General features: G+C 44.4%; 1 protein-coding gene across 2 annotated transcripts in view; it reads left to right on the top strand.

Moving 5' to 3' along the window:
- LOC146856561 (gametocyte-specific factor 1-like) overlaps nt 1-22,035 on the top strand; it is a 622,279-nt gene that overhangs the window by 257,639 nt on the left and 342,605 nt on the right. The window contains exon 6 of one of the 2 annotated variants that reach the window (XM_085650744.1): nt 6,203-6,289. The exons of the other annotated variant lie outside the window; for it this stretch is intronic. Coding sequence (XP_085506870.1) covers nt 6,203-6,289 — 87 coding nt within the window. The remainder of the gene's footprint in view (nt 1-6,202; nt 6,290-22,035) is intronic. 2 annotated transcript variants of the gene reach the window in all.

The raw sequence follows: 22,035 nt of genomic DNA, 5'->3' as shown, positions 1-22,035 counted from the left end.
GCGCACTGTAGTCCAGGGGAGGAGTCACCTATCCCAGGATACTTCGAAGACTCTTCCAGGACAACAACGTGCAAACATCCGGACCCAACACTAGGCGGTGATCTATGCACAGATATGAATGTCAGCAGCCCTACATGCCAAGAACAGATGCATACTGGTAAGTAGCATATTCAATACATTAAATGAATTTACGTACTTATATTTGTATATACAGATATATATACACTTGTATTCGATAGTGATGTTGCATCTGTATTGGTCCATATATGTGCAGGCAATACTACTTCGTGTGACTAAGTGTAGTTCGTATATGACACGAAAATGTGTTATTCACTGCTCGCTACTCTGATACTCTGATTAAAGCCTGTGAATCTATGCAAGTTCCAATACTGGAGTAAGAAATAAGTTACTTACCTGTAACTGTAGTTCTCCTGTATTGGAATCTTTCATATATTCACATGCGATCCGCCCACCTCCTCTGGAGAAGGCTCACGTAGATATCTCAGTTTTTTCTATTTGTGTGCACTTGTGCTTGGAAAATCTAAAGAACTGGAGCTTCTCTCAGGAAGGTTCTACAGGGTGGTGTCTGTTGATTGGCTGGTTCCAAGTTTTAATCCTTTTTTACAAAAGGACAGGGATATGTTACAAAAGTTTTAAGGCCGAGGGCCTTATGTTCTATGTCTGATAGGACATTACTTTTAATAATACTCAGGGCACCCATCTCAACGACTGGGAATGATTCAAGCATGTGAATCTGTGATAGATTACAATACTGGAGAAGTAGTTACAGGCAAGTAACTTATTTATTAACTATAAACACATAGAGAAAAAGTGCAATAAATACAATGACCGTCTCATCACATGAATCGAATGCCAAAGTGAATTGTAAAATTTAAGAAAATGCTAAAATAGTTATATAAAATCATAAAGCAACTGCTTTTAAAATTAATCTTCGCCTATACCAGGTTGCCTCTAAAAATGTATTTACAGCTAATACAACTTTAAAGGTGTCAATTTGTGAAATCCTACCTGGTATGTGGTTATTTCCATATCACAGCATAAGGGGCGAATCCACTTGCGAGTTTAAAACATATACTCGGAGCAGAAAAACAATAAGTACGATTCATTCTCATCGCCCTGGCCACACATAGGGAAAACCATAGACTCCTGTTCCTTGCCCCATTTATGGGTGAACAATCTTATAGGGAGAGTTCCAAAACAAAATCGTAAATGCAGGCTCTTGACTAGAAAGGAAGGTTAGTCTAGATATTTGTCAAAAGATGGTAAAAATTTGTGTTCAAGGAAGGCATTCCTTAGGGAACCTATTGAGTTACTATTTATATATTCTTTGTTGATGTATGCCCAATACTTAGCCTTCAGTACATTCATTTCTGATTTTTTTTAAAAAATTTTTTTTTTAATCTCTGTAGGGTCAGCCCAATAACTTGTGTAACCCCAACTTCCCCATCCCCATGCATGACCCAGGGGAGCATCTTAGCACCTGGCGTCTTTAATAGTTCTGCATGCAAATCCTTGTTATCACCTAGCTTGGGCGTGGTCCAGAAGCGAACCCAGTAAACGAGTATTTTTAATGCAGCCACATCTGCTATTCTTTTTAGCTGCACTCAAAGTACAATGGGATAAGGGGTGAGCTGGGTGGAAAACAAACCAATTTCCTCACAAAATAGTTTTCAGCAGGGACATGGGTTAGACATCCACATAACCCCATATTTCAGCGCCATAGAGCACAGCCCTTAAACCTTAGCACAATATATTTCCAAAACTGGTGGGACTACATGTGAGGCTGTTTGCTTATGCATCCGAATGATGGCATTCTACCTGTGCTCAATTAAAAGGCTGCTTTTGTTTAATCAACTCAGCCATTTGAAATTCACCTTGAGTCACACCCCTAGATAATCTAAAGTATCTACTATTTCTAGTGCCTCGTCATCAACTTGAATGACCGCTTGTTTTTCTCACACCCTATCCCAGCACCATACAGTTGGTTTTGTTTACATTTAGTTTGGGGCCCCTTGACTTGAAGAAACATAAAAATCTATTATCTAAGATTTGCAGGCCCATAGGCGTCTTCGAGATGAGAAGAGAATCATCAGCAAAGACTACAGTTTTTTAAAACTTCAACAATATCATTCAAATATAAGGATAATAATGTAGATGCAAGAACACAGCCTTGACGCACTCCAGGTTCAATCGGGATGCGTTCAGTCAGCTCTCCATTTGGGCCCCAGCAAACCTGAGCAAAGTTGTTCTCATGGAGTTTACTTAAATCTCAACTAGATTGCCGGGAACTCCCAGGTTTAATAAAACATGCCATCATTTTGGGCATGGGATAAGGTCGAATGCAGCTCTTAAATCTATATATGACACACAAAGCTTTTGTTGCTGTAAAAAAACTGTTTTTCATTATAGAATTGCAAATCTAAAAATCTGGTCAGTAGTGCTGACGTTTTGGCCTAAAGCCAGCTTGAAATGGTGACATTATTTCATTGGCAGCCGCCCAGACGTTCAATTTGCTCAGAACGTGCCTGGCAAAAACCTTTTACGCATTGTCAATCACTTATTGGCATATAGTTGGCAGGGTTGCTTGCATCTCCCTTTTTAAATATGGTTATGATCCCCGCTCCCCTCCATGATTCAGGTAGTTCTCCCCCTGCAGAAATGGCATTTGATAGCAGGTTCAGACAAGTCGACTAGATTTATGTCTCAGTTTTATAAAGGTAAAGGCAACTGGGATAGCAGCTGCTTCCCAGTCTACAGTAGAGGTCGTTATGGGAGAGATCTAACAGTTGCTTAGCCGATAATCATTATAATCTTTTACAGTGTTAAGAGTAGAAAAGTGTGACACCCACTTTCAGGAGATATGTTAAAATGAAGGGTTTTCGCACTTCCTGGCTTAGTTAGGGCTACCAGTTTCCAGAAGGTTCTGTTATTCTTAGTTTTACTCTCAACAAGCAGATCTTGACAACATTTTTTTTCCTAATCCCGTTTAGCCTCTTCGGGCTTTGTAGGTACATCTAGCTATTCTAATATTAGACCTGTCCCCATATGGATAACCGACCTTAAAGAACTCTTAGTGGCTTTGCATGTTGAGTCAGTCAAACCATTAATTCTCCTTGGACAGTTTAGGTTTTGTAGTTTTCACCTCCGTGTAAAAAAACTTTTGCAGCTCCCCAAACATCTGTTTATGCACTGATAAAATAGGAATCTTGGCTGCATTCATCACCTTGTAATGTTCCAAAGAAGCAACAAACAACCTATATAACTGCGAATACAGATTTTGGTTTGACAAGACTTTGGGCCACTTAACGGAGCAACAATTATTGGTTATAGAGGAAGCGGGGACATCTGTGAGAGAAACATTATTTGTTTGTTTCAAGGATTCTCCATGTGGAGTTACCTTCAGAGAGTTATGGTCACTGTCGGATCGTGCAGCAACTTACATATCGGACAAAAGCGAGCATAAGCTCACATCGATAAGAACATAATAACGGTAGTACAAGTTCCTCTCTTGAAAGTTGGGGCTCTGTCAGGATCAGAAATGGTACGTCCATTGTAGGCTCCAAGCCCTCTATTGATTGTTAGTGAGACTACTTTAAGTACGATCGAGGAGAGATGTTTTCTTAGTGGCCCTGACAATGATGGAATACCCCATTATTCATCCTGTTTGCTAGTTATCTCGCTTATAAGTGAGCAGGGTTCGAAAGAGGTATCCAAATCCCCAGCCACTATTATTATTGTATCCAGTTGTACAGTGTCCAATAAAGCATCTACAAGGGATATAGTAAAGGGTTTATCACTTGATTTTATCATTCTGACATAAATGTGTATTACGACCAAAGAAAGTCCTGTGACTAAGGTTACTATAATCTCCATTAAATCAGGGCAGTCTGTTTTCAGGGGGGTAAGGGTTAATGAGCTAAAACATCAATTGCTAACTAGGATTAAAAGCGCTCCAATTGCTCTTCCAAAGCGCTCAGCTGGTTTAGCTTCTACACTAAAGGAGGTAAACCGGTCTATATAGGCTTTCTCAGTAGCCCTGTTTTCTTGGAACATGCACACATCTTGTTTCCCGATGTACTATAACCGTTCAGGATCACTGATCTTTGGGTTTGACCCAGCTGTGTTCCAAGATAAAAGATTAAGACTAGGTAGCAAACAGTTGTTGCTAATAGACTTGGACGGGCGGGATGACTCGTCTGTGGGTGTATCAGGATTACTAACAACCATGTTGTACAATTTGGGCTTCGGCTCCCCCCCCAGCTTGGAAATTGACTCTAGTGTCTCAAATAGTCTGAGTATATACTATCCCGCCAACTGAGTCATTACAAGAAATACAATTTGTGGTTTTGTTTGCCCCGGTTTGATTAAGTGCACATGCATTAGACAGTTTGACATTTGCAATATTTGTTCCACAAATTCTATTTTCTTGGTTGGTGCATAATGACAGATGCAAGTTGTTTTTTTAGTCAATCAGTTTCATTCAAGGACGATGTAGAGGTAAGTAGGGCGGTAACAGTGTTCCTCGAGGCCGAGATGGTCTGATGCTTAGAAGTGCCTCCCATATTATCTAACAATGGAAAAAATGCTTTCAACCATATACCCAGATGTTTAATCCCAGAGAAATGACAAGTGCGTAATTCGAAATCTATAAGGTTTTCGCCCAGGTAGTGGGAGCACAAGACAACATGAATATAATCATGGGACGATGAGTTGACTGAACGCCTTTTTGCATAAACAATATCTGGTCTAATTATAGATAAACAATTTCGCTCCATCCTTATCTAGTTGATCACCTTGTTTATTAGTGCTTCTGTGGTCTCTGTTATATCCTTTTCTCACACCTCCAAAACACAAAATGAGTTTTGTACTTCTTTTAGTGGTGGGGTGGCTGATCCTAGAGACCTCTGTGGTCATGTCAGATACTCTCAAGAGAAAAAGCTTAGTCAACCTATGTGAAGTCTGGGAAAAGAAAGCAGTTGTTAGATGATGCAGATAGGAAAGGCCTTTAACCAGAATGGCCATACCTACATAACATGTTCCATTTGTAAGATGTTCAGAAATAGTACTCTTCAACTCATCTGGGCCCTGACCTCCATTTTTCCTTGCGAGCTTTGTGTAAGGAATGTTGCATCAGGATCATCATCTAAACTAATAACTACTTATTGGGTGTCTTTAACTTTAAAACTCCTGTTAGAATTACCTCTGGGGTGTGCTAGAAGTAGCAGGCTCCTGTTCTTGGCAACAAGTCTGCTTCTAACACTGAGATCTATAAGACTGCCTAAGGATTTTCAGTTTCTACTCCGCAGAGATGCGCACGTCTTTGTGGTCTATGGGTTAAGTTTTTGGCTCCGTGAGTAGAATAACGCAGCCTCCATTTGCGACCTCACCTCCGTGGCCAAAGAACATGTCAACAAAACGTCCGTTAATGGCAACCTACTCGTCGACAATGACCCACTTGTTGAATGTAATTTGATGTCAAAGGAGGACGGCAAGCTAAAAAAGTCAAACTTGTAAGGATTATCTTCCTCTATTGATAGATACCTTTTTTTGGAGAAACATATTTACAGGTAAAACAACTTTTTCTTTTTGCTCTCTCCTTGAGTCGGTTTTGCAAGCTGCAGTTTACCAAAACGATCTATAGCAAATTTGTATGCATAGCATTAGTGGTTAAATGGACTTTTGGCACAATTTTGCATCTTACTGGTCTCCAACAAAAGATGGAATATTTCTCCAAAGCTGGAAGCCAAGCCTGAGAAGGATTGGTTCTTGTTGTGTATCTCTGCAGATTCTTGAAAAAGGAAATTCTTAAGATTCAAGACTGACTTCGGTGCAGAAATTTTACCTAGCTCTGTCAAGGTGTAGAAGTGTGGTGGCCTAAATAAATGACCTTAAAGTGGCAATCTTATCTGTTGGCAGCTAGTAAAGGACTTTGTTGTGTCAAGAATAGTCTTCTTGATAATGATAAAGAGCATTCCAGAAATGGCGTCACAGCTCCGACTTGTACATTAGAGTTTTCTTTCTAAAAAAATGGTTTAGTTTGTTTCAACTGGCCTAATAGACCGGGTTCATTAGTGAGGTGACGCTGCTTGTTGTAGTTTCATAGTTAGGTGCTATGTGTTTATGCTAAATCTTCCTGTTTTTCCTGAAATTGAGTGTATTTTTGCAAACTTCTTTACTCCAGTTAATCAATCTAGCAGCTGTAGACGGGAGGAAGTGGTCCATTTGAGCACGTGGCAGACCCCACCTTGTGACGAAGATTGGGATATGGGTGAGGACCAGTTTTTAATTGCACGTCTTCTTTTTGATGGTAGTCCTAACACCTGTATTGGTTTCATATTTGTGTAACTGTCTGTTCTTTCTCACATTATTTCAGTTTTGGACATTATGGTGGAAGTGCAAGAGTACACTTTAAACCCACACCTGCATACATAAAATATTAACAAAGGGTATTTTTTCATCTTCCATTGCAATCCACTTAGTGTAAAAGACTGAAGGGATCCAGACTATCCAGAATGCCTAAAAATAATCATGTGTGAGCTAGACCCAAGAATGCAGAATTTTGTCTTGTCGGTTCAAATTATTTATTCCGTAAGCTATTGGTACGCACAACAAAAATTCCAACCGGCAGCCCTAGTCATAGATAAGGAATAGTTCTCTCTCTTGAAATCTCCAGTGAAATCATAAGCACTGACTAGTCCAGCCCACAGGTGAGCACCTGGAAGCACTTCCTTTGAAATAGAACTGTTTAAGAGCTAATAATTTGTTTGAATGTTTTGCAGCCTGAATAGTAGGCAATTTTGGCCAATTACTTTAAGTTCTATTTAAAGGTCAAAACATTATTAAGAACTAGAAAAAAAAATCCAGGTGCTGGGTAATTTTCTTTCTTCAAAATATCCTTCACAAACCTTTTTAAAGTATATGGATAAGGAATAGAGTAATATAGACATACAGTCTGTAGTACTTTTAACATAAAAAACACTGCACCTTTATGGGTTACAGCCCTCCAGTGGCCAGTCATGCCCAGCAGGTGGCAGTTATCTCAGTTCTTTTTCTGGCTCCTGGTGACAGGATCTTGGAGCACTGAGCTCATCCTTTTTGGCTTTTTCTTCACAGAAATCTTAAGATTATTTGTCAACAGCTTTACTTGACATATTTAGACATCTGGAGTATTTCTCCGTCATTTTTTGACAGGAAAATCCATTTTTGCAGGTAAATAAAATGCCATCTCAAATGTCCTGCCTGTGGCAGAAAAATCGCAAAATCAGTTCCTCATAATCTGTGTATTCTCTGCCCTCCTGGCAATCCAGTCTCATTCATGACAGATGTCAACACTAGAAGGCGAACCCTGAAGGACAGGGAGAAGTCAAAGAAAATAACGTTGTTCCCGTTCAAAGTTGAGACCATGTTCAGTGGCAACATGCTCGCAAATGAGAGCTAGGTTAAAGTCGAACAGGTGGCGACATTCGATGTCAAACACAGATGGTCGACGTTTTAGTATTCTATAATTTCAAGACATAGGAAACACTCTACTTCGAGACATGCCAGATGTGCTGAGTGAAGTCGGTGATTTGTAAAACCCTTCACCAACATTCCTTCTCGAGACCAATCCTGCCTCTGGTTCCAGGCTTATTTGAACCAGCTATGGAGCTTTTCCTCACTCCAGCTTCAGCCAAAGCCTGAAAAATACAAACCTCCTGAGCATGATCTGTTATGTCTGCATTCAGATTTTCCTCCTGATTCAGTGGTAGTCTTGGCTGCAAAAAAAAGTCCACTCACTATCCCTTTTTCAGCAGTTCCACTAGACAATGTGTAGAAAAAGTGGACACATAATGTGCTGCAGGCCAGCAGCTACGCACATTGTCTGTAAGTACATCTACCGTCCTCTGCAGATATGACAGAGTTTTATCAGACTCCCTACAGCAATTTGTGTATAGACCCCCAAGAGACGACTTTGTAGAGGTTCTGAAGGAAGGTATGATGGTCTCTAACCAGTTATCAGCACTGTTGCCGATTCTTCCTTGCTAGCAACTCATGGCTATTGCTACAGATTATCTCTTTTGAGACATTCTTGGCTTTGTTTAACAGCCCTGCATCTGGAATCTCAATAGAGAATTATCAACCTACCTTTCTCTGGTGCCTCCTAATTTGGGAGCCATAGAGATGATATATGGCTCATATGGAAACCCTGAAAGCAGTTGGTCTGAAAAAAACATCCTTACAGACCTTACGAGAAGTGGTATTTTCTTCAGAGGGTTCAACCCCCTCAGTGGCTCCTAGGACACCACCAACAGCAACAAAGGCCTTTCCAGCAACATCAAAGGCATCAACCAAAAGAAATAGGTGGTCACCAAAGAATCCTCAAGCGGGTTCTAAACAGTGAACCTCTGCTACCCCTTCTTCCATTTCCCCTCCAGTAGAGGGAAGTATTACTAAATCTCTAAGAGTAAGGGTATAGCACAACAGACGCTTGGGCCCTGAATTTTGTACAGAATGATTACTGTCTCTGATTTACCAGTCCATCACCAAATATGCCACTAAAACCATCCAACTAACATCTAGAGATGCTGCAATTAATTACTTCAAGGTTGACGTGGAAGCACTGCCAGCTACATTAACCATCATGATTCAGATTTCTTGAAGTCTGATGCAAAAATGACACTAGGACGTGTGTTCACTACTTGAGCAAGCAGAGATGCACAAGATCATGACTTCGGTCCCTGGAGGCTCGGAGAATTTTGCTAGGCGTCTCAGCCAGAGGTCTCACAAAGTCTGTACGCAAGTGGATTTTCAAAATCCCTTCTACCGCGAGTGGGGGCTGGACGACTAAGTGTTGCAACACATTTTCAAAGGGTAGCATTCTCCATTAATTGACCTCTTTGTAACATCAAGAAATAAAAAAATGCCTAGGCTTAGCGTCCAGGAATTCAGAACTAGGCCCGTTGGGCATTGGCCTTTTAATTAACTGTTAAAGAACATTGGTCTATGCCTTTCCTCCAGTCCTGCTGATACTAGCTGTTATTTTCAAACTGCACGTTGCAGATGACAATAATTCTGATGGCGCCAAACTAACTGTCCTAATGGCGATAGACCTATTGCTTTTGTTGTTGCTGCCATACAAGATTCATTGACTTTTATGTTCAATTCGATGCAATAGTCTTTTTACGATTTGAATAAAACAAATCATAAAAGTTCATAAAATACAGGGGCAATTGTATCAAGAGAACTGTCCCTCCCACACCAGTAAATGAAGTCTCATAACAACTCATACATATGAATGAAACGCCGCAGATAAAATCCAGAAGACATAAAAACAGACAGTTGGTGAATCTACTTAAGACATAATCTAGAAAATCTCTGACATATAAAAACAATGTGCAAGGTATCAAATATAGCAGCAGAGTAATAAGAGTAAGATGGAGGCATGTAAGGCTTGTTTCAGCTCACTAATAACTGAGGAAACCGGTTCATGTGGAAGTAGGTCAAGAGTCTCCTGTGGTGAGCTGGCATATCAAGCGGTAAATAGGGTTCGGTAAGATTCAGAGAATTAAAAATTAAATAATGCGTAAGGGATTTCTTAGACATTGCGTTCAACGCCCTCTTTTCCCGAGCTTTGCCTGAAAAGCCTTTCTTAACCCATGCAGTATCATCCTTGGTGATAGATTTTGGGTTCTCAAATAACTACGGTTTGCCAAGGTTTCTCAAAATGTATTTAATATAGTTTAACCATGGTATGTGAAGCCCACTATCCAGTGCGAGGCAATCTCTTAGGATCATTCTACTAAGTTTTAATTACTCCTTGGTCCAAATTGACAGCCATAATTTAATTGGGCGGACTTGAATATAGAAATATAACCAAACCCCAGTTCCTCATGCATGATCTCAATCGGGACACTTTAAGACAACCTCAGAACTTTTCTGAGCAGTTTTTCACTCCACCTGAATTAGGTTGAAGTCCTTGTATCCCAAGATCTCGCATCCAAAGCTCGCTGTTGGAATGCATTTCGCTTTGTAAAGGTCAGTAGTTGATTTAATATTGGGTCAGCATAGAAGCCTAAAATGATCCTCAATGCTGTGGGATTCTCTATTAACCCCTTCCCTGCTCATGACGGAACCACTCCGTCATGAGCCACGGGTGCCGTGTGCTCATGACGGAGTGGTTACGTCATGCTGCGGCCGTTGGCGGCTGCTCCGCCCACGCGGCACTGATTCCCCGCCTGTGCGGGCGATCAATGCAAATGGGCGGAGTCGTGACGGAACCACTCCGTCATGAGCACAGCGCGCCCGTGGCTCATGACGGAGTGGTTCCGTCACGAGCATGGCGGCGCCGCGCTGACCCCGAACCCCCCCAGCGACGCAGGGCGGAATTCATGCCGCGGCGAAGGGGTTAAGAGACTGAGCCTGGGCATTGAGTAAGAATTGCCTATTCAATTTGGTATCCAGTAAGTAACAAGCCCAGATAACAAAATTTATTGACCCTGCCGATTTGATTGCCTTTAATTCTATTGGTTTTAGATTTAGTTTAGGCCCGGCCCAGAACCATAATGTAGAATTTAGAGAAGTTGGTACTCGGGCCCAAGCTGTCCGTGAATAAAATGAACTGGTCTAGCAAATGCCGTTAGCCATTATCAGTGAAAGCTATAAGAACAGTAGCTTCATCATATAGCAAAGCCAGTACATATCTGGCATCCACCGTCGGAACATCCTTGCAGAATTTCACTAGGAAGAGTTCAAGCTGATCAATATATAAAATAAAGAGCATCGGGCTGAAATGCACCCCTGGCGCACTCCCCTGGCTAACTTGAAGTGTGGAGGGCACTCCCCATTGTGACCAAATCTTAGAGGCCTCAAGCCCCGCTTGCAAATCTTGATGAAAAGTGACTAGTGCAATGTCTACCTCCATGAACTCCAACACTGCCCAGAGCTTCGACCTATTGACTGAGTCAGAGGTCCATGAAGGCCAAATGAATGGAGCCCTTCTTCGCTGTAATGTTCTTATTAATTAATAAATAGAGGTTAAGATTTTATTAGATCATTTCCTGCCCTGGTCTGAATCCATATTTAATGTCTGTCAGTGTATTATGCTCCCCTACCCATTCTGACACCTTCTTCAGCAGGATGCGGTTTATGGTTTTAACTTCCGGATCAACTAATGAGATTGGCTTGTAACCAGCTGGATCGGCTCTATTCTTTTTTTTGGTATACCAGGACAATTACCGACTTTTGCCATGAGTGGAGGATTTGAGTGCTAACTACCACATTCAAGTGTTCGGTAATAGGGGCCCAGAAGTCCACATGAGCTTTGTAAAGGTCTCCGGGAAACTCCATCCGGGCCAGGTGCTTTTCCAGATGGCAAGGCATCAATATTATCTTTGACTTTCTCTAAGTTGAAGAGGGTTACCGCCTTCCTGCTATGATGAATGGGGGAGGAGGATACATTTTCCTCTTTGTGAATAGACTTAAAATGGCGTACCTAGGCTTGGGAAAGGATAGTGAGAGCCAATTTGGACTGGTTGTCTCTGTCTCAAATAAGGGCCGGTTAACCACCCTCCAGAATGCTACGCTGTCTCGAAGCGAGCATTCAGCAGGTAGATCCTCCCAGGCCTCCCTTTTAAGCACAGCTTGCCTTCCCTACATGTGGCTGTGTACACACTCCTAGCCTCCCTCACTGCAGTTACACACCCTGGCTTCTGATGAAGGGCCGCCAACGAGGCCTTGTGGGGATTATTGCACTTCTTATCAAACCACTTGGGTCCTTAAATGGGCGACCCTCGACCCTTCCTAGTAAGGGCCGACTGAATTTCTAAGCTGATAAGCTCAAGAGTTGAGCATGTCCTGATCAGAGCTCTCTAGCTTTAAACAGATTTCAACATTTTTGTGGCAGGATGTTACCAGATGTTAAAGATGTTTAGCCCATCCTAGTCTATGGCCCTTTTCCATTGGGATAAGTGGCTCCATATTTAAGTGGGGCTTTTTGACGACTGACGTGTCTATTCTAAACTCAGCACATATTGGGTTATGATCACTACAAGCTCTCCACTGAGTTTAAAACTCAATAAGGGATCCAAATAGACAAGCTGACACAATAATATAATCCAGCGTGGTACTATGCTTTTGCCCTTGAAGGTAAGTACTACGCCATCTGAGAATAACTACTCCCTGGATAACCAATTGATAAGTTAAATTCAGAGAGTACATTATTTAAGTACTCCCCGTCGGGAATGAGTAAAAGGCACCGGTTCAGAAGTAGAACTGGAAACTTAATCCCGACAATAGCCCCACATGACCAACAAGAATGCAAGTTAAAATCTACAAGGATTCAAATTGAGATAGGTTTAAGGAAAAACAGTGTATAGATTCTAAAAAGCTAGTTAACTCAGTAGTAGTGGTGTCATTTAATGACAGAATTGTAAACATTATTAACTAACAACTTATAGTTGTTATCAACGGTAAACACACATAAAATGTAAGGTGAATCCATAGGAATAATCTCCATGCCGCATCCTAGACCCAATTTAGCAAAGGTCATGAGGCCCCCGTTCGGTTTACCATGAAGCAGGGGCTCTGCATTCATGAAAACGGTTGCCTTACCTTCCAAACTCAGATCGCCTGTAGCATTTCAAGTCTCTTATAAGCAAATGATTTCATAGGATTGCAATATAAACTTTCCTTGCTCATCATTCAAAACTTGACTCACCCCTACAACATTCCAGCCCGGATTAGCAAGTAGTCCCCTGGACGATAGACATACCTTTGCCCTTACTGGGGGCAAATATGAGCTGGCTGTGTTTCAATCTTGCTCATCTAGATGTGCTAGAGGTTCAATTCCATTTTTTAGCTGAAGATCATTGCTGGACCCTTTACATGTCACCATGAAGCACCCAATCATCAAAGGCTGACTAGATGGGGCCTTGAAAAGGTGCCTAATGCACAGTGAAGTGTAAAAGCGGCCCAGGGGTTAAAGTAGGATATCAGAACTCGTGGACGGATTTGGCCTTGTGGTAAAATTAATTTGTTTCACTAACCGGGGGTTTCTAAAATGAACCACAACAGTCGTTTTAGGAGTGTCTGTTATCCACCCTACCCTGCACCCTTTAATAATTTCGTAGTATAAGGAAGAAGCTGAAAGGTTCGACCGTTTCAAGAGCCAGTGAGTTACCTTGTTTTTAATCTGACTGTAGCGCTCATCTTTTCTCTCTCAAATAGGGGGAACGTTAGCCAATATAAGAACCTAGGGCGTTGAGGCCGGGGGTAGTTGTATCACGTTCTTCAATAGTGTTGGCCCATTCTTGTTAGTACTATAAGTTTGACCAGGGGTGTTATAAGAATTACGGGATTGGGCTCCCCTGCTAATGGGACAGTAGCTAGCGGCGACAAGGAGACCGATAGGTAAGCTATTTTGTAAAATGTTCCCTTTATCTGGTAGGTTACCAGAGGAACAGGCACCCCCCATAGCACACTGTAAAGGGACAGCTTAACAACTATTCTGGGCAGCTGACCCTGGATGGAGATTTGGGAAATGTGGTATGGAGAGGTCTGGGATTATGAACCTTGGTGTAATCACATGGAGACTTATTCAGGGTGCGTAATCTATGCTCCTGGGTCTTGATAGTACTAACTATATAACTCCGCCCTCCCCCCATTTTTTGTAGCTTATCCTCCAGACAAAAAAGTCTGGCCTCAAGGGTCTCAATGACCCTCAGTTTTCATGATAATGTCCTGCACTGTGCTTACTACGCCTGTGTTGCCTGAAGGTTCATCATCTGTGGCTATAGGCTTCTGACATTTCCTACCTGTTTTACTCAATGTGGGGGGCTGAATTGTGGAGATTGATATTTTTGACTTTGATTTTGACTTATGTAGCACTTAAGGGCCCAGCTGCAGGTGAAGAACGTTGCAGGGCTCCTGCTTTTGCTCTGATTTCCACTTGGACGGTTAGTTCCCCAGGTTCACACAAATGCGGCTCCTTTTATGTTGACCTTGACTTTTAAGTTGGCTAAAGACATTTAGGTGGGACTTCTTAAGATCTGTAACACGCTCAGAAGAACTGCAAAGCCAAATATAACAGACTGGTCGAAAGAGCTTCTTCACTTCATCACAGGAAGTCTACACATGCTCAAGTTTGAGACTTTATATCTGTGTCTAGTGATACTGTGGTTTGCATCTCGATAGTAAGTAAGTATGTAATATATTTATTGTTTGGTTAATTAAAACCGTTGCAATTTCCATGTAAAAAAAAAAATAGCGTATTAGCAGCAGAATTCATATCCTAAAACCATTTAAATAAAACATATAAAACTTTTTTGAGTTGTATTAACATCCCCAAAGAAATTAACAGTAAATATCTGCACAGTCCATCACTTAAGAAAGCAAGGCTCAGTTATCAAAGAGAGAGAGAGAGACTGTTTCGTCATCAGATGGTTGTTAACAGCAGTGAAGAAAGATTTGCTGTTAGCTTTACTACTCAAGCATATAACGACTAATTGTTAGGTAAGCATAGAATGTCAGTTTTGCTTTAATATAATGATTTAAGGGGCCATGAGATGCAAAAATTAAGCGATCGGGTCACTTGACGCAAGAGCTTTTGCCCCTGCCACTTCCATGAATTGGACAAAGCGACACGCCAGCTGTACATCTCCACCTCCAAAACATGCCATCACAGCTTGTCTGCAGGTTCTTATCCACTTTCTAACGAAGAACGGCTTTAGTAGCTGTCGCCGTTCGGCCTGTAGCTTTCTGCATATACATAGGTGTAATACACTTTCATTAGCATCCTCACATAGGCAGCATATTGACTGACCCTGGAGACACTTCCACGGGGGAAGATGCGGTAAAGATGCCAAAATACCCAATCGAAGATAAAGATTTTGTTCGAGGCATATGAGCTGCAGATTACACACTTTTGCATAGATCGCCATCTGGTGTTGGGCCCGGATGTTTGCAGTTTGTTTTTCCTCTTGGAAAGTCTTTGGAAGTCACAAGGTCGGTGACTCCTCCCTTGGTTCGTATTGCGCATGGGCTTCGGCTCCATCCTCAGATTGTTTTTTCCGCCATCGGGCTCGGATGTAATACTTTGCGCTCCGGTTCCGAACATTCCAGGTCGACGATCGAAGCGGAATCCTCGCTCTCCTCGGTATTGTTTAGATACTGATCTCCTCAATCACCTTCTTCTTCGACGCACCTTCGATTCCAGTCATCGACGGCGGCCTTTGGGCCTATCCAGGCTCTGGTCCCGGCTGATGGAAAGAACTCCATTTAAGAAGTGCCCTCGATGTGGGTCCAAATTCCCCCACACCGATCTTCATGAGGTGTGCAACCTCTGCCTCTCCCCTGAACACGAGGCTCGAGACTGTCCTGCCTGCAAGTCTTTTAGATCCAAAAAGACTATTCGAGATCGAAGGGCCAGACGAAAAATGGCGCACTCCTCGACCTCCGTTCCAGTCGGCATCTTCGGGGACGTCGTCGAAGCTCCGGGACACCAGCACACCGAAGAGGACCTCGTCAGTGCTTCCGAAGCCAACGACTCGGATGTGGAGGACATCACCCCGGCGCAGAGGGTCGTGAGTAAAATACCCCCTCCCACACCCGCGCCGACACCCAAAAAGGCTTCGGTCACGCTTTCGCCTTCAGGCCTAGGCAAGACCAAAGACACTGCTTCGAACACCCCACCTTCGGGCCCGGTGACGAAGCCAAGTAAGCCTTCCGACGGCTCGGGCTCGAGCTAGTCTGCCAGCGGTGCCGAAAAACACCCTTCGGCACCAAAGAAAAGATCGGCCTCTACTTCGACACCGAGCTTCACACCAAAGCCCTCGGTGTCGAAACCCAGCCTCTCGGTGCCGACCAAACATCATAAGGCCCTCGGCACCGACACTCCCACGCCGAAGCCTGTCTCGGCACCGAACAAAAAATCGGAGGTTCCCAAAAAGCACGGCACAGACAAGCCTAAGAAGCCGTCGGCCCCGAAAACGTCGGCGCCGACCGATCAACCAGTGTCGCAGGAACTTCTTACACCGGATCCTTTGCAAAAGACACTTACCAAGGATCCAAAAACTGGACATTTTGCACTGTCTTCTAAAAAGAGACATTTGGACAAACCAGCTCCACCTCCACCTCCAAAGAGGAAGGACTGTGCTACCTCCCCTTTCAGAGTGCCTTCCCCGCCTCCTCCACCTCCTCCACCCTCTCCACCTCCACCCCCTCCACCTTCTCCACCCCTGCCTCATCGCTCTCCGACCCTGTCTCCAGACCATGATGATCAGGGGGACCCATACTATGACCCAGCAGATGTGCCACAAGACCCCACCCCTACAGGATCCCCAGACCCCTGGGATGATTATAATAATCCAGACATTCCAGATGTCCCACAAGATGACCTTTATCCATCCAGGCCATCGCCACCAGAAGACTCACTAGGTTTTCACCACCTACTTCAGAGGGCGGCACATTATCACGGGATAGAGCTACACACTGACCCAGTAGAGGAAGATTTCCTCCTAGACACCTTTGATACTGCACATAGGTCTACTGCTATACTACTTATGCTCAAAGGGGTAATAAAACATGCGCCAGAGGTTTTTAAAGACCCAGTCAGGGCTAGGGTCCTAAACCCACGCATAGAAAAAAAGTATAAAGCTGCCCCTACAGATCCTGCCTACATCAAAGGGCCAGCGCCACTGGATTCCCTAGTGGTATCCACCGCAAGAAAAAGATCCATTTCCCAGGCGTCAGGCGAAGCACCACCACCTGACAAAGAATCAAAGCTCCTGGACGCGTCAGGAAAACGCACTGCGTCACAGGCAGCTAATATATGGCGTATCGCCAACACTCAAGCGCTATTGGCCCGATACGACAGAGCGCATTATGATGAACTAGAAACCATCATGCACCATCTCCCAGAAAAATATTAAAATAGGGCCAATTAATTAATCCAAGAGGGTAAGACCATAACTAATACTTCTATACGCTGTGCCTTAGACGCAGCAGACACAGCCTCCAGGGCCATTAACACCAGTGTCCTACTCCGTCGACACGCTTGGCTGAGAGTGTCAGGCTTTAAACCTGAGGTACAAGCCTCCATATTAAACCATCCGTTCGATCAGGAACATTTATTCGGTCCAAAGATAGATGAGGCCCTCGAGAAGATGAAAAAAGATACAGTTACGGCGAAATCTATGGGAGCCCTACAGTCACACCCTCCTAGACGCTCTTTTCGCCGCTCTTCCTTTCGGGGCACGGGCAGAGGCTACTCCTCAGATAGCGCGTCCACGTCCTACAAATCCCCTCCTCAGTCCACCTTCACAAAAGGTTATCAAAGAGGCGGCTATAGAGGAAATAACAAAGGCAGAGGCAAAACAAATACTGCCCGCTCTGCCACACCGCCTACCCAATGACTTTCCCCTGCTCCCCCCAGACCATCCCACTCCGGTCGGGGGCAGACTACAAAATTTCCTTCACGTCTGGGAGTCCATCACATCAGACAAGTGGGTGACCCAAATTATTCGTTCAGGGTACTGCCTGGAACTCACATCTACCCCCCCCCCCCCCCCCCCAACATTCCACCCAGGCAACGCCCAATGTCACAAGAACATTCCACGTTACTAAAACAGGAGGTGATCTCCCTCCTACAAAAACACGCAATAGAACAGGTCCCCCACGATCAGCGAAATGTAGGGGTCTACTCCCTATATTTTCTGATACCAAAAAGAGACGAGACTCTACGACCTATCTTAGATCTCCGACCTCTAAACACATACATACATTCGGACCATTTTCACAAGATAACACTTCAGCAGGTACTTCCGCTCCTCTCCCAGAACGACTTTCTCACCACACTGGACTTGAAAGACGCGTACTTTCTCAGTCCGGTACACCATGCCCACAGAAAGTACCTCAGATTCGTAGTGGACGGGCAACACTACCAGTTCAAGGTGCTCCCATTCGGGGTCACAACAGCACCACGGGTATTTACCAAGTGCCTAGCAGTAGTGGTGGCACACCTCAGAAGACAGCACATTCACGTCTTCCCGTATCTGGACGACTGGCTGATAAAAGCCGCGTCCTACAACCAATGTGTACACCACACCGCCACTACAATCCAGCTACTTCACCAACTAGGCTTCACGGTGAACCACCAAAAGTCCCAGCTAACACCATCCCACATAAAGCAATACCTCGGTGCCACCATAGACACCTCAAAAGCCATTGCCTACCCCAATCCGGCAAGGATCGCAAGCATTCAGGCTTTGCGTCAAAAATTCATACTTCAACAGTCCCTCCCAGCAAGAGTGTTTATGCAACTGATAGGGATGATGGCCTCTTGCATTTTTATAGTGCCTCATGCAAGACTCCAGATGCGTCCACTCAAAGAGTGCTTAGCGGGCCAATGGAACCAGGCCCAGGGGCAACTGACAGATCTGGTGTTGGTAGACGGGCGCACCCATCGCTCTCTGCAGTGGTGGAACACCACAAATCTTTCCAGAGGTCGACCGTTCCTGGACCCGGTTCCACAAATAATCTTGACAACAGACGCATCGCTCTCCAGCTGGGGAGCTCATCCACTACACCTCACAGTGCAGGGCACATGGACGCCGCAACAAAAGTTACTCCACATCAATCATCTGGAGTTACTGGCAATCTTTCTAGCCCTAAAATCCTTTCACACACAGATTTTAGGCAAGGCAGTCTTTATCCGCACAGACAACATGACCACCATGTACTACATCCAAAAACAAGGCGGCACACACTCTCCACAGCTCTCTCAACTAGCACAGAGCATATGGAGATGGGCAATTCCACACAAAATCTTTCTCCTAGCCCAGAATGTCACAGGAGTCCAGAACACCATGGCAGATCTACTCAGCAGACAGGCGCAGCAGATCCACGAGTGGGAACTTCACCCGCAGGTTCTTCACCCGTTCTTTCAGATGTGGGTGCATCCACACATAGACCTATTCGCCACCCACAAACAAAAAATGCCCAAGCTTCGCCGCCAGATACCCACACCCATTGTCCAAAGGCAATGAGATATGGATGAACTGGTCAGGCAAATTTGCATACGCCTTTCCTCCTCTCCCACTAATTCCATTAGTGGTGCGAAAGCTACAACAGCACTCCCTCACACTCATTCTAGTAGCTCCAACATGGGCCAGACAACCATGGTACACCACGCTGCTGGAACTCTCAGTAGTGCCACACCAAAAATTACACATCTCACCATGCTTCCTAACCCAGAACCATGGAGAGATCAGACACCCGGACCCAGCTCAGCGCAACCTTGCGATCTGGCTCCTGAAATCCTAGAATTCGGATACCTTAACCTTCCCCCCGACTGTATGAATGTTATCAGGGAATCTAGACGTCCTACCACTAGAGCCTGCTACGCTGCCAAGTGGAAAAGATTTGTTGTTTACTGCCATAACAACACAATCAACCCTCTAGACGCATCCATACAGCACATCATATGCTACTTACTACACCTACAAAGATGTAACCTAGCATATACATCCATTCGGCTACACCTCGCAGCAATTGCCGCTTACTTACAGAACAGACAGCACCTATCACTTTTCAGAGTGCCTGCCATTAAAGCCTTCATGGGAGGCCTAAAACAAATAATTCCCCCCAGAGTGCCACCCTCACCTGTGTGGAACCTATTTGGGGTGTCTTTCATAGATTCACATGCTTGAATATTCCCCGTCGTCGAAGTGGGAGTCCCACGGTATATAAAAAGCAATAAGTATCATGTGTATATATATATATATATATATATATATATATATATATATATATATATATATATATATATATATATATATATATATATATATACACACATACATAAACCACATAAGAGTATATACATCCCCAAATAAACTTTATATATATATATATATATATAGTTCAAATAACATATCAAGTAAAAATACCATAGGATAGCATTGAGACATAAGAAAGCATTGAGAAAAAGAATCACTTTACTGACATATCACTGTCATTTTATAGTCCAAACTCCTTCCAATCAGGCGCTAGCACCCTCTAGAACCTTCTCATCAGAGGCTCAGACCCTCAGATTTTCTACCGCACGTCGTGTGAAGGGAGTCTCCCTGAGCTCTGCTCAGTTCTTGATCTGGTTTGAGGTTTTTTGTCTCTCATCATGTCTTCAAGTAAGAAATCTCTTTTCCGTCCCTGTTCATCTTGCGGAAAGTTAAGACTTTTCTCTGAGGATCCCCATGAGAAATGTATTTATTGTCTTTATCCTGATCATAAGGTGGCCAACTGTAAGATCTGCAGAACTTTCTCTCAAAAGACTTTGAAAGATAGAGAAGGTCGCCTTTTATTATGGCTTCAAAAACTAACGGAGACAGATAACCCCCTTTCTGAGGTGGAGAGTGTAGCCTCTATCAAAACAGGAGTCTCCTCAAAGCGTGGAAGTGTCCAGGACTTGCCATCTCCTTTTCTAAAAAAGAAGAGACTTCATCTTGAGGAAGTGTCTACAGGCCAAGTCTGTTACCACGCCAGCGCCCCCGAGACTTAGCTCTCAGGCGTCTCTGACTCCGTCAGTGCATGTTTCCAGTCAGAAACGTTCAAAACAGTCGACGGGCCCGTCGACGGCCCCTCCGTCGACGAGATCGGCTAATTCATCAGCCTCGGTGACGACGGTATCAAGCAGATATCCTTCGTCGACGACGATGACTTCGTCGACGTCTTCACTGTCGACGGTAGTATGTGTTTCCCTTAAAACTATCTCGTCGACGATACCACTCACCTCTTCGTCGACGACTGGGAAGCTGGCGCTTCCGTCGACGTCTACAGCTCCATCGAGGAAGTCTTCATCGTCGGTGATTACAACATCGTCAACGACAGCCTCCTTGTCGACGACAGCCTCCATGTCGACGACAGCCTCCTTGTCGACGACAGCCTCCTTGTCGACGACAGCCTCCTTGTCGACGACAGCCTCCTTGTCGACGACAGCCTCCTTGTCGACGACAGCCTCCTTGTCGACGACAGCCTCCTTGTCGACGACAGCCTCCTTGTCGACGACAGCCTCCTTGTCGACGACAGCCTCCTTGTCGACGACAGCCTCCTTGTCGACGACAGCCTCCTCGTCGACGGCAGCCTCCTCGTCGACGGCAGCCTCCTTGTCGACGGCAGCCTCCTCGTCGACGGCAGCTTCGTCGTCGACGATCGCCTCGACGACGGTGGTGTCAAATTTTGCGACAATGCCATTGGTGCCAATGTCTACGCCAGCACCAGGGTCTGTGGACGGCTCCTTGCTGCTACGTCGTAAGGCTGTACTAGATCCAGTCATGTTACCACCGGGGCCTCGACCACCCCGTCAACTATTTCCTTCGGGGGATGAGGACAATTCTGATTCAGATGAGGACGATCAGTCTGCTTTTTGGGATGCTCATAGTCCCTCTGAGCTCCATATTAAGTGCCAAGACTTTAAAGAGGATGAATACTACGATCAGGAACAAGAGCAACATTCCCCTGCTCCGGTTCCTACGGTGCAGCTTCCTTTGCGGCTTATTTCCAACCTCCAATACATGTTGGAAGATTGTAATCGTCGCTTTCCAGCATCCTCTCAAAGTTCTCCACGTGAAGCGCCATCTGAGGTTCCACCTCCTCCTATATTGCCGACGATACCTACACCATCCATACCTGCACTGCCTTCCAATGCAGCGGATGATAATGTGGATAATCTAGATACGGAAGAGGGTGAGCTTCCGGAGGACGACTCTATGGCGGACTGGGATGACTACCAAATCAATTCGCCCGCATCACCGCCAAGGTCGCCAGTCAACTCGCCACCTGTCGACATAACAGGGTTCCATCAGCTGATGGAAAGAGCAGCGCAACGCTTTCACCTTCCCATGGTGGTTAGGAAAGAGGACTGTTTCTCGTACGATATCAAGTCCCAGCCTCAGAAACAAGTACGAGCTGTGCCCATTATAGACTTTATATGGAATGAAGGTATAAAGTTAATAAACGCCTAATTCTATTCCGGCGGTGCTTCCA

The sequence above is a fragment of the Triturus cristatus genome, chromosome 4_1 (genome assembly GCF_964204655.1).
Source record: "Triturus cristatus chromosome 4_1, aTriCri1.1, whole genome shotgun sequence".
In the NCBI taxonomy this organism is placed as follows: Eukaryota; Metazoa; Chordata; class Amphibia; order Caudata; family Salamandridae; genus Triturus; species Triturus cristatus.
This window is presented reverse-complemented; position numbering and strand designations above follow the sequence as displayed.